The 13,126-nt window shown below is 43.6% G+C and overlaps 1 protein-coding gene across 2 annotated transcripts in view; it reads left to right on the top strand.

Annotated features, from left to right (window-relative positions):
- The window catches only part of LOC309592236 (bifunctional heparan sulfate N-deacetylase/N-sulfotransferase 4), a gene marked incomplete at its 3' end in the record, with an annotated part of 147,178 nt that extends 140,501 nt beyond the window's left edge, over positions 1-6,677 (top strand). For both annotated transcript variants that reach the window (XM_082315438.1, XM_082315439.1), the window contains 3 exons: positions 862-971; positions 6,186-6,288; positions 6,558-6,677. In XM_082315438.1, coding sequence (XP_082171564.1) covers positions 862-971; positions 6,186-6,288; positions 6,558-6,677 — 333 coding nt within the window. The remainder of the gene's footprint in view (positions 1-861; positions 972-6,185; positions 6,289-6,557) is intronic.
- Positions 6,678-13,126: the final 6,449 nt, after the last annotated feature.

Here is a 13,126-nt window from a genome sequence, read left to right as displayed (position 1 = left end):
ACATATTTCTTGTAAAACCGGTAACCACTCATGTTTCGTAGTTACGGTGATTAATTTTACAAGATACACAAAAAAATGCACTCATTCTTAATAAGGTGCATACAGAGAGTGCACTCACGGTGCTTACTAATGGGCACTCAGTAATGTGCATTCACTCGGCCTGTGCACTCAAAAGCTTAATAATTCATAATAAGCCTTCACAATAAATATAAAACACGTCTGCCCAGAATAGTTATTAGTAATACTGCTTGGTACTCCAGTCGACTTTTGATACATTGTCTTAACATTTGCTTGTGGAGGTCAATGTACCTTTATATCACATCAATCTTTAATTAAAAACAAAACAAAACAAACCCCTTTGCTAACAATTTTGCAAGCCTGTGTGGTTGATAGGCTGGTGGTAAAGTTTCAAATAAATTGCCACAATATCACTTTTGAACATGTAATTATGGTATGTATGTAAAATGTTCTGAACATTTAATTCTAAGATATAGATGAGCTTTTTGTTATATGTCTTATTCCATGCCAGATTTTCTACGGACACATTGTAAACCTCAACAATATTTTTACATTCCTTCCTTATCTCTTTTTCTCAGAATTCTCTGAGACTCAGGTTTGGCTTGTGAGATTTAACTCTTGCATTTGAACAACGTGCACACACAGAGCTACGAGGTGCTCGCCTATACAAATTCAACATAATAAAGTAAAAAGTATATCTAAAAAGAAGTTCATCCAGATGATTGTTATTAGCACTGTACAAAGTCACATGCTAATATAAATCCATGTTGTCACAGAAGGGAAAGAATGTCATTCTTTCGCTAACCTTCGTCCCATTTCTAAATAGCGTATTTACCCCTACAGTTGCTTATTATTGATGGACAGCAGCTAAGAAGTGACCCAGCTACTGTGATGGATGAAGTGCAGAAGTTTCTCGGAGTCTCTCCTCATTATAATTACTCTGAAGCTCTAACGTGAGTCTGTTCCTTTGTTATCTGCCCTGTGGGATCACGGTGTACATCCCCTCCTACTAAGATCACTTGGTCGTTAATTACAAACAAACAAACAAACAAACAAACCCCACATTACAACAATGATCATTTTGCAAAGCTTTGGGTTTTCTTAAAGTCATGTTTAACACCCATCCAGTTTTCCCTTAACTTGCATCCATATAATACATTACCAAATTTAATTGCAAGATTGCATACATTTCCACATGCAAAGTCTACTTTTACAGAACATACAGAACAACGATAGCTCGGTATTTTGTATTAGATGCAGAACAAAGACCCAGATTCATGTAAAAAATGTCTGCTAAGTTTGAGTGTTTGATCAGAGATGCCCAGGACTTGTTTTCTCAGAGTCCCTAGCTTTGCTTTCATCGCTGCACTGTTTAAAATGTACGTTCAGTTGATGCGAGTTGTGCATGTAAGAGCTCAGCACACATTTGCACATCAGACTGTTGAACCTTATGACAGTCTCCAGAAGCTGAAGACCACTTAGTGTCAGGTGTGAAAAGTTTGGCTTAAACGTTTTTATCCCATTCATACAGGAGTCTAATGACAGAGATTGGGTTAGAAGCACTCAGTATGATAAGATTCATCTGGTCGCATGGTTTCTTTGGTTGTTTGCTTTTAACGTGGACCAAATACATCATTCCCTAATCCCATTTTCATATATGGTTGAGCCAATTCTGCCGACCTTTTATCTGGTAGTAGCCAGACACACGGCACAGAAGAATTTAGTCTGTACACTTAAAGTTTGCTAAAATTATAAGCCACTAATAGTAGATCCCTAACCTGGAAGTGCCGGGCTCAAGCGCAGCACTTGGAGCATGCGGAGAACCTCATATTTGCCTATGAAGCACAAAACCCTCAGACTGAGCAGCCGGGCTGTTCATGGCCTGGGGTGTCGGGGGTGTCGGTGCCAAAACTGCAGGTGCTCTGGCGGAGCCCTGAACTGAGGGAAAATGCTTTGACTGACTTCCCGCAGCCTTTGGTTCGAATCTAGCAAAGGCGGCTGAGATGGCATTTCTCATCCTCGCTACCCGGAGGGTGAGGCTTTCCCCATGAAAGGGGATTAATGGCCTGTGTGGCACTCTCTCTTTGACATTTCTCAGTTCCCTGCAGGAAGGCAGAGTCTCTGCAGGGGCAGGAGTGGGCGGAATTTCTCTCTCCCCTCTTAGTCCGGCAGAAAATTGTAAGGAGCTTTTGCATTGAGCCTCTCCGTATGAGGAGCATCATCTCATTACAGCAGAAGCGCTGGGCTGGGAGAGCCCTGGGGCATCTGTGGGCTGAGAAGCCTGGCTCCGCGGTGGAGGTTTTCCCACGTCAGTGTGCAAGCAGAGAGCACGAGCCTGCACGTGGGGAGGGAAGCAGAAAAGCCTGTACCTCACCTTCCCTGCAGGCTGGTACCAGGAAAACTGTGGGAAACGGAGACCACGGGCTTCCCCCCCACCCCACACTGCCTCCTCTCTGCTTATGATTATTGTTTAATGTTTCCTCCGCTGGGAGGGTTACGGTTATCTATATAAAAGGTATAAAGTGAGAGTTGAGTGCTTGTTGTTCTTTGGGCCTTAAGAATGTTGCTCTGCCAAAATCTTTTCCTAGAGGAAAAATTTTGGATTTCAGAACGTAATTTATTAGTCATTGGTTTCCAAAGCGCATGAAATAGAGGAGGAGTTTGAACACACAGCTGAACTACTGATGTTTGAACAACTGCTGTCGCACATCTGCAGTGCCTTCTGCTAGGTTTTTAAAAATACACACCCACATACATATATCTTCCTTTCTGTAACTAAATTAAAGTCAGTGGAGTCACACACCAGGAAAAAATTTGGCCTCTCATATTTGTTTGGACAGAAAAAATGGATTGTAAACAGATCTATAAAATTATGCAATCACTGTTCAGGGGCATCAGGAATGCAAATGTGCTGTGGAAGCACACACTTCTGTACAGGTTTAGGATGGAAGAGAAAAATGCATTAAACAATGTAGTTGCTTTATGGTAGGGCTGTCAAAGTAAGAAAGATTGCATAGGATCGTTCCTAGTCATTACTGCCTAATAACTGTATACCACACATTTTTAAAGTCGTCACAAAGCAGCCTAAGGACCCAGTCCTGCAAACACTAGTGAGCAACAAGTTCATCACCCGGAGTAATTACGTGAACATCTTATAGGAGAGTAAAATCAACTCAGGCAGAAGGAAGGTACGAATCAGAGCCATGGAAAGAGAGCAGAGGGGAGACAGAGGCAGGGCTCGGGCATCTGAAGAGAAGTGCACATCACGCCGGGTTAGTAAGAGCCACAGCTGAGACGGGCAACTAGGTCGTCGCTTCTTACACACACTGCTAAAGAGGACCTAGATTCAGACTAGGTATAAGGAAGAAATGTTTTACGATGAGGGTGGTGAAACACTGGGACAGGTTGCCCAGAGGGGTGGTAGATGCCCCATCCCTGGATACATTCAGGGTCAGGCTGGATGGGGCTCTGAGCAACCTGGTCGAGTTGGAGATGTCCCTGCTCACTGCAGGGGGCTGGGACTGGATGGCCTTTAATGGTCCCCTCCAACCCGAACTATTCTACGATTCTATAACCTGCACTTTTTATTAGAGTAGTGAAAACAAAGGGGGAGAATCAACTAATGTTGCAAGGCTTTTACACATAATGCCATCAATAGAAAGACATTGGGATCCCCGCACAAAGTGCTAGGAGAGGGAAACTAGTCAGTGGTCTTCATGAAGTTCCCACTATGGCGCTGAAGAGATGTTTCCCACTTCTCCGCCACCCACTCATTTTCACAGGGAGTGACCAAGGGCTTATATTTTTTAAGTGTCTGAACTTAACGAACAGAAACGTAGGACACATGGGACTAAAGTTACACGAGACCTTTCCTTTTACTCACAGGATGGCCCTACCGAAGCTCCACTGACTGCTAGGAAGATGTGTTTCATGCCAAACATCCTCAGATGACTCACGGTCCTTGTTTTTCTCAGCAGGCAGCAAAGGAGGGAGGCAGGACAGAGCCTGGCTTTGGCAAAGGGCAGCCAAAATGCCGCTTCCTCCAGCCCGGCTCATCACACCACGCTCTGCCCGCAGAGGCAGCTCCACATCCAGCCTCACAGGGCAATTTCCCTCGTTTTCCCTCACCTGAACAACAGGAGGGAAAGACAAAGACAGGATTAGGGGAGCGTGCTTACGTAAATGCTTTCTCATGGAGTGCTGCTACATTTTGTCAGAGAATAAGAGGAAGATCCTCGTGGTGGCATTGCTTAGCCCTGCCCTCGCAGGCACCCTCCCCACCTCCAGCATCGGGTGCTGACTTCCCGAGAGGCGGGGTGGGCGTACGGGTGTCCAGGTTCAACCCTGCATCTCCCACAGGCCTACTCTGCAAGGGGAGAAAAGATAACCGGGCCTGGAAGAAAGGTTTCTGCTGACTGCTTTAAAAAGCTCACTTGTAACTTTAGCCTTAAGGCTATCACTATTTTTAAATAAATACTTCCATTGTGCCCAATTACATTTTTCAGGAGTCCTGAGAGTTTCGTAATACCTGAACACAATGAGTTGAATTCAGCCCGAGCTGTCTTACCCTCTTTTCCCCTACCCAAATTTGCACATTCTCTTAATAATGTTCAATATGCTCCCTCTGAGGCAGAAATATTGTTTGGGGCATAGTTTTGCAGTTTTCCTTTTACCCAGCACACTATATTGCTGCTTCTCTTGGGAAATTAGTGCAAGCCAGCTAAAGTACTTCACCATGCAACGAGCAGATGGAAAAGGCCAAAGCAGAAATGAATCTATCATCGATATACCCATTCAATCCATGATTTATTTATTTTTAATTGATACAGCTACTGAGACAATTTAGGAAACAAGGGTCAGGCCTGCAATAATAGGCTGGGCAAGGAAAAAAAAACACACGTGAAGAAGGTTCACCCTTCTCCAGAAATTAGTTCACTTATGTACAGCAGCAAATTGCAGGTGCACCTGTGTCGTACGGATAGACCCAGGGCAAAAAGGTAGCCTGTAACTAATTAACTCCGTGTTCCAGCCAATTATACTTCATCCTTTTCACACATCTGCTGAATAGCAGAAATGCGAGCCTTTTCAATGTTTTATGCATGCTGCAAGTCCCATAGCAATAAATTCAAAACTTAACGCTGCGTGTTGTTCATTCCTTAGCGAGTACGTGTTTTAAAGCCTTAATCTAAAATTCCTATATCTTCGAATTTTAGACATCAAGATCAAATTGCATATTTCAGATAACACTGCTAAGACAGTGTTTATGCCGTCATGCCATCTTTGGAATGAAAATGATATTTAGATCTAATGATATGGAACAACCAGCTTCTCAGGTGCAGTTAAATCATCACCAACCAACCAGCGGTTCTTTCAGTAGACCTGAACGCTGCTTATTTCACTTAAAAATCAACATAAAACATTTCAATATTGTATTTCCCACCGTTTCGTAGTCATGAAACAATCACACACTTTTCTCTATAAATAGACCTGGGACAGAGTCTATGCCTCTTGAAGTCAGCAAACAGATCCGCTTGCCCCTTTTAACCCCTCTCACCTTGACCGTGCTGACCTACAACAGCATCGGCTCCAACTGGCCAAAAGGAGAGCTTCCCTTCAGCACAGCTGATACTCTCCTTGAGAATAGAGCGCATCTAATTCCAGGAAAAGAGCTGATTAGGAATTTTTTCACCAAAATATTCTTTGTTCAAGTGTCAATTGATCAAAACATTAGCATCCCACAGGGATACACAGAGCAGTTTGACATGAATAAAATCTCTGACCAAAACCAGACAATAAAATGAGTCACAGTCTGGAGTGGGGCCGTGTAAGATCTTTGAGACTGAGGCTCAGGACCTTGACTGGCATCCTATAGATCAACGCTTAAAACTTGTACCCTATATGCTGGACAAGTAAACTAAAAATTAGCTAGTGTAGGTAAAGCACAATGTCAAAAACTTCTTGCCTTGAGCCACCCCCAAGGCAAAATTGTGGAAAAAATAAATTCCCAGAGCTTTCACAAAAGAAGAAAGCTGTCTCCCACTCTGTCCTCAGTATTTCAGTCATCTAGAGAGATGTGTGCAGCAATAATTGTTGGCTAACACTGATGTCTTAGTAGCTGGGAGATTCTTCCGTGGTGAGGTCTTTCAAAAAAATATCATCCTCTACAGGTTTGACCCTCAGAAGGGCTTTTGGTGCCAGTTATTGGAAGGAGGGAAAACAAAGTGCCTGGGAAAAAGCAAAGGTCGAAAATACCCACCAATGGACCAAGAGGTAAGAGCTTTCCAGAGAGTTAACGTTTTTTTAATGTCGACCCTGTATTTGACTCTTAAAATAAACACGCTGATTTCTTTTTATTTTCCTGACTTGATATTTTTAAAAATCAGAAACTTGTAATGAACTTTAAAGGACAGGAGATTAATTGCCGCCTCTCTGGGAGCAGTGCATAGCTTCCACGCGGGAGCACCTGCCAAAATCTGCTGTCGGGTGGGTTTCCTTCTTTGACTGTTGGTTGTTTTTTTTTTTTTTTCCCCCCTTCTCAGTCTCGAGCGTTTCTGTCGAACTACTACAGAGACCACAACGTGGAGCTGTCCAAGCTGCTGCACAGGCTGGGGCAGCCCCTGCCCTCCTGGCTGAGACAGGAGCTGCAGAAGGTCAGGTAGCACGCAAGGGCGGCAGACCCAGATAAGGACGATTTCCTTCACCGTCAAACCCCTTGCTTCTCCGACTCACTTGTGATCGTCAGTAGAGGACCTCATGAATAACGTTCTTTCTATTAAAAAAAAAAAAAAACACCACAAAAGAATAAAAAAAACCCCCAAACCCGACAACTGTTTATATGCACGCGCTGACAGTTAGTAGCATCGACCCCTTTTGTCAGCTTCCAGGAAACAATACGGAGCTACGTGGCGTTACTCTTTATCCAGACCGGGATTCGTGCATAGCCTAGTTCCTCTGTTCCCCAGGAAGCACCAGAAACTGTGTGTAGGATGGATTGACTTCAGTGTACATGACAAATTGCAGTCTGTCAGGACACGAGCAAAGGATGGGAACATCTCTCGCTGGACTGTGAGGTTGGTCATCTGCTGGGGTTTTTCCACGTTTGTTTTTGTTGTTTTTTCCCCCAACCCTGCAAGTTTTCCTATCATTTTATAGGGAGATATTCAGCACTTAATGCACCATCATTGCTCTCTCCATAGACAGAGGTGGGCTAAATTGTCGCCTAATCTGCTTTCCTGGGATTCCTCTAATAACTGATGACAGTCTGTGCTTTTTCTTCTGTTTTCTTTTTATTTTCTTTTTATTTTTTTATTTTCCCTTCACAACAAGATATATCCTGATTTACCGGAGTTGCGTGGATTGCTGAGGTGCAAGGCAGCGAGGTGGCCCTCCTCCCAGATCTCAGGAAAATCCATTGCCTGTCTTTTGGACGTGGCTACTTTGCCACCCTGATGAGGCTTTTCCATCACATCTGTTGGGTTCCTACAGCAGCTGTGACAGAGCTCTGAGGTGTGAAATCATACCAAATATTTTGTCCTAATGCCGTAGGACTCCTTTAAAACACTATCAAAACCTTTTTAAATCAAAGCAGGCCATGCAAGCAGCGCACTGACAACAACCTAATACCAACAATTTTGTTTCTGTCTGGAAAGCAATGTTTTTGCTCTGAAGCCTTCAAAGTAAGAGATTGGGTTAGTCATTTAGGGTCTCAATCTGCAAGCTATTACAGAAAAAAAAACTTTAATGACCAAAGGCATTTGTTAAGGTTTTGAAAAACTACAGTCTGTTGAAGAATAAACTCTTTAGACTTTAATGGGGTTGAAAGGACAAGCATATCCACTATATGTCACATATACATGTATGATGCATATGTTTTTATGCCTGCATACCTACCTACTGTATATCTAGCTCAGACATACACTTAAATATCTGCTTTTTGTGCCCATGGGTAAATGAAAGGGTGGTTTACCAAAAATATGATATTATGAACTGTGCTTTCTTCTCAGATCTGTGTGGTCAAGGTTGACAAGACTGGCAGAAACTCGCTGGGAAATTTAAGCTGAGGGAACAAATACCATTTAGGCATTTCAGCCTTGTAACACTTTTTCTCAAGAAAACAAAAGCTGGCAAAGCTTTGCTACATGTTCTTTATGCAGCACAAAATGGAGTAGGTTTTAGTTTTCAGACTTCCCCATCTTAGTTCCTCAGTACAAGCCATTTCAGGTGCTGCAGAGGCTTTGTGGTTTCCCCTCCCCATGAATTTGATCCTTACTTCCCAGCTCAGGAGACAGAACCGGACGTTGGGGTCGCACCATGAATCCAGACTAGTGAGAGCTAGCCTCAGGGAGCATGAACCAGTGCACATCATGGACCGCGGTATTCCAGAGCACTTAAATTAATTTAGGCTTCAAACCAGTTGATACATGTAGATACCTATCTTAGCATTTCCGAACTCTTAAATCATGAGACCGTCCACCAAGATCATGGCACTAGCTTATTTTGGATTGTCAAGCCCCGTGCTTCCCAGAGCTATCCTGGTGCCACCCTCCCGTTCCAACCCTTTTCTCAGTCCCAGCACTGCCCTGGTCCAGGTCCCTCATCCACGCGAGGAGCTGGCGCTGCCCTCCTTGGTCCCTCACACACACAGCCCACGGGGTTTCAGAGAGGAGAGGCTGAGGTGCAACCAGCACCGAGGCCCTGCATGGCCCTTTGCGCTCCTGCTCTCCACCTCAGCCCTTGTCTTTCTGCAGGAGGACCCCCAGCAGGGGTGGGAATGGGACACGGACAGGTACCCCCTGCCCAGCGGCCGCTGGCTGCCGCAGGAGCACGACATGCCCACCCCCACCGGCGCTGCGCTAGCCTGCTCGCCCAAGGACGCACACGAACATACAGGACAGCCCAAAAGACAAGCGCTGCCCACTCGCGTGCTTGCTTTTAAATATTGAAATGGGGTTCATCTCACATAAGTGAGACGTCTACTTTATTTTATAGGTGGTGAAGGGAAATAGCGCTTCTAGGACACCATTCACCGCATCACAAAGCGGACTTCTTAAATGAATGAGATTAATCTTGCCTCTTCCTCTCTATTGATTGTAGAAGGACAATAGACAACTCGGTCAGAGGAAGAGCTCAGCTGTATAGGTCTAAAATTAGGTGAGCTGAAAAGGAGATGGTATTTTATCTCACAGCTATAGTTGTTGAAGCTGAGAGGGAGCTGGGAGGGTCTGAGGGAAGGTTTTGATTTTCGTTTGGTTTCCTAAAGTGATTTTTCTAGTTGTTATATTTCGACTAGGAGGACTCTTCCAAATGAGCTAGGGCAAACTAAATGCCAAATAAAAGGAACATTATGTGGGGATTTTTGGCTTTTTTTTGGGGGGGGGGGGGGGGGGGGGAGGGGAGGAATCAGTTAAACACTTTGTTGCAAATTCACACTCTTTTAACTTTTAGCACTGATAATGCCAAAGATGACTAGTCTGATGGGAGTTTTGGATAAGTAAGGCTTGGTCAGAGAAGAATATCTAAATCAACCATTTGATAAAATTTTAGCTGTTAAAATGCATTAGAATTGGCTCATCATTAATTAAAAGATGACTTCATAACTTCTTGATCGAGCTAAACAAACATGAAATTGGTTTCAGGAGTTTTTCAAGGAAATGAGACAAATACCATCAAATCTGGAAAATTATTTCTTGTTCTTAGCTTTTCATTTAGAAAGAAAAGAATTAAGTCTTTCTAACTCTCAGCTCTGTAATAGCATCGTGTCCTTAAAACACACTGGATATTGTTATACCTCAGTGTTATTTTTTAAGTTTGAATGGGCATCACATTTCCAAGAGATCTCGTGTTCCATTGAAAACTGACATTTGAATTGACTTCATTATGTGTCATATAAAGATGAAATAACAGTATTTCAAAGTTTCATTCCTTCCACTTGCAATAGGACCCATCAACACAGAATTTCTCTGGACCACCGTATCATAGAGGAGCCTTTGTGAACTAGCTGTAAATGATCTCGATTTCTTTTATGCCTTTCATATCGCTGACCACGTAATTGTTGGGATTCTTAAAGACCAGCAAAACAAATGCAATAAAAATGAAACATTTATTCATGGCAAGGGGGCTGTCACTGGGAAAGATAATGCTGGCCCTTCTTTCCTATTCATAAGCTACAGGATTCATCTCCACAATACCTCCATGTGCTGCAGGCTGTAAATCAATAGGAGTTTGACATACCGGAGGGCTGCAGCTGCAGTTTGCTCCCATTCCCTTGGAAATACGGATTCCTGCAGAGGTTTGAAGGAGCCTTGCCGCACTGAGGACCTGACCTACTGCCCGTGGAGACCAGTGGGAGTCTTCCTATTAATTCCGGCAGACCCCAGTTGGCCCCCACGAGCCGGTTTGATAGGGCACAGTCTGTGTGGTTCGAGCATCACGTAGCCCTATCACTGCTGGAAATCCATCACCAGTTTGATTTCTATTACCGAGTAGCGATTTCCTCCCCCCACCTCTCTCGGCCGGTGCTCTGCCATGGTTGGAGCTGCAAGCCGTCCCCCACCTCCAGCACCTCGCGAGGCTGCACCACGTCTGGTCTCGCCGCACCACGCGGGTCCCTCTCCCCTCCATCCTCCCGTCTCGCTGGCTACGAGAAATAACCCTACAGGCCAGACATAGCGTCTATGACAGCATATTTGATGATTAAAGCACGACTTCGGCCCTCAGAAAACCAAGCTTGTATAATCGAGGTTGTCTTTGAGCGAGAAGCAATCAGAACGGACTCCAAAACCTTCTAAATTATGCATTGACCTCTCAAGGTCTAAAATAAAGTTGCCGGATTAACTGCTCATAGATGTTTTCTAATAAAACAGATTTGCTCTCTGATAGGGAATCAGACTGCCGAGTGTCCCCAAAACAAATTAAAATGGCGGAATTATAAATTCTTGGGGGAGGAAAGCGTTGCGTAATGAAAGCGCTGATGGGTCCGGACTCTCTGATGTGATAATAAGGCAGCGGGGACATGCCCTGAATACAAAAGCAGAAGCTGAATATTTTCTCCTCCTCCCTCCCATTCGTGTTAAATTTTGAGTCAGCATACTGCATCTGAAAAAGCACGCGACGGGCAGAGCCCGTGAGACGGGGGAAACATTATTCAGACTGATCGGCTGAGAATAAATTGGGTGCAGGATGCTCATTTCCCCTAAGCTGGGCCACCTTAAAGTTAGACATCAAGTCCAAACTAGTCATTTAGTTTCCATCAGTAGCAAATTATGTTTATAATGGGTTTAAAATTGATGTTTATAATAGGTGTGTGTGTGTGACAGCTGCGTAAAACAGGCACAACATAGGTATATAAATCAGCAGAGACTAAGGGTCTAATTTTGTTGTAGTTAAGTAAGATGAAGTCGGCCGCCGGTGTCGGGAGAAGCTCTCTTCGCACACGCGATTTAGCTTTGCCATTCTAGCAGTGCCATCTCTCTCTTATCACTAGATAGTCTCTCTCTCAAAGAGCTGAAATCTCATATGATCACCTCACTATATTTATCCTCATCAGTATCAGATCATGAAACTTAGCTTTAACAGTTAGTCTGTCCATCGTTATATTTGTTCATACGTCTCTGCATAAATCTGCCAGGAATTGTTGCTTCAGAGACTTTTCTTTATTTAAGCGTATGTTCTTGGGAGAGGAATTTCCCTGTCAGACAACATTTCTTACATTGTCTTTATTTTCTCTTTTTTCCTTCCAGTTCATCCTTTTAGCGTGACTGCAAAGGAGTGGACCTGTCTATGGATTTGATTCCTCCATCACTATCCTATCTGGAAAAGCTACCAAAAATAAACAAGGATTTGCAAGCGACACAGATTCTGAAGTGTTCAGTGCTCCAGTGACTGGATAACTTTTATAAGACTTATTATCATTTCTGTAGTATTTCAAAACAAAAGACATCCTCTTGATAGAGCTGAGGAAAAACTTCACCGTCTTGCCCAAGATCTTTTGTTTTTTCTTTTTCTTTCCCCTCCTACGTGACGACAGCAAATCCAGTTGAACAAATACTTGGTGTTGAAGAAAAAGGAATCAAAATAAATTTTGATCACTCAGAGTATTTTTGTTGGGGGGTGGCGAGGGAGGTCAAAGTCTGTATTTGCTGGAATTGTTTTAAATAATTGATGTGCACACACCTTATTATTGGTTCTTCTCACTGCCGCAGAATAAACACTTCTGATGGTGTATTATAGAGAGCTTTTCTTCTTTTCTTAAATCCTCTTTCCCATTTTCTGAGCCAAAATCTGCTCTTCAATAACCTCTGCCACATATTTCAAGTCGTGCACTGACTCAGCTTCTCCTGCCTCAGCAACTCCTCGAGGCTTTCACCTGCCCTTGACACAGCAGCCCCGACGCCCTGGGATTTACAGCGCCCGCTCCACCAGCGCTGGGAACGCCATCGACCTCATCCTCATCCTCTGCCTGCCTGCCTCCTCCTCCTCCTCCTCCTCCTCCTCCTGGGCAGGGAACGTTAATTCAGGCAAGTCTGACACTTACGTGTTTGTTATGCTGCACAACGTGCATTTATGGGCCTGCCTTGCAAAAGTATTACCCGCCTGCACTCAACGAGAGGCGCGGATATTCAGACAGCCCCACGTAAGCTCCTTCTCTAATTATCACACCAGGCTGCTTCTGTGCTCTGTTTGAGGAATCTTAAAAGGACCTGATTTCAGCTGATGCAAACTGCCTTGAAGGTGGCTCAAACCGTGCGCTCAGAATGACGAGACACTGATTATTTTTTTCCCCTAAAATACCATAATGTTTCTACTTTTTATCACAAAATATTAATATGTTTTACAGATCTAGGTCAGAATGATGTTAAATCTTATTGGAGTCAAGGATTCTTAGTACAAACCTTACAGAACAGCAAATTATGCCTCACTAGAGCTTTTATCGTTAAGCAAATCAGAAATGACATTACAGGCATCTTAATACCAGTTTTGGCTTCTTTCCAGATCTGCTTGACGCTTTCAGACAAGGGAGACACGGTAGGTAAAATTTTCAAAATATTTTAGGACTTTAAGTCTATTTAAAAAAAAAAAAAAATTACTTGTAGGCCCTTAGAAACTAAAA

Source organism: Platalea leucorodia (assembly GCF_965183815.1).
Source record: "Platalea leucorodia genome assembly, chromosome: 6".
Classification (NCBI taxonomy): domain Eukaryota; kingdom Metazoa; phylum Chordata; class Aves; order Pelecaniformes; family Threskiornithidae; genus Platalea; species Platalea leucorodia.
The sequence above is the reverse complement of the archived record's forward strand: the minus strand, read 5'-3'. Positions and strand labels throughout refer to the sequence as shown.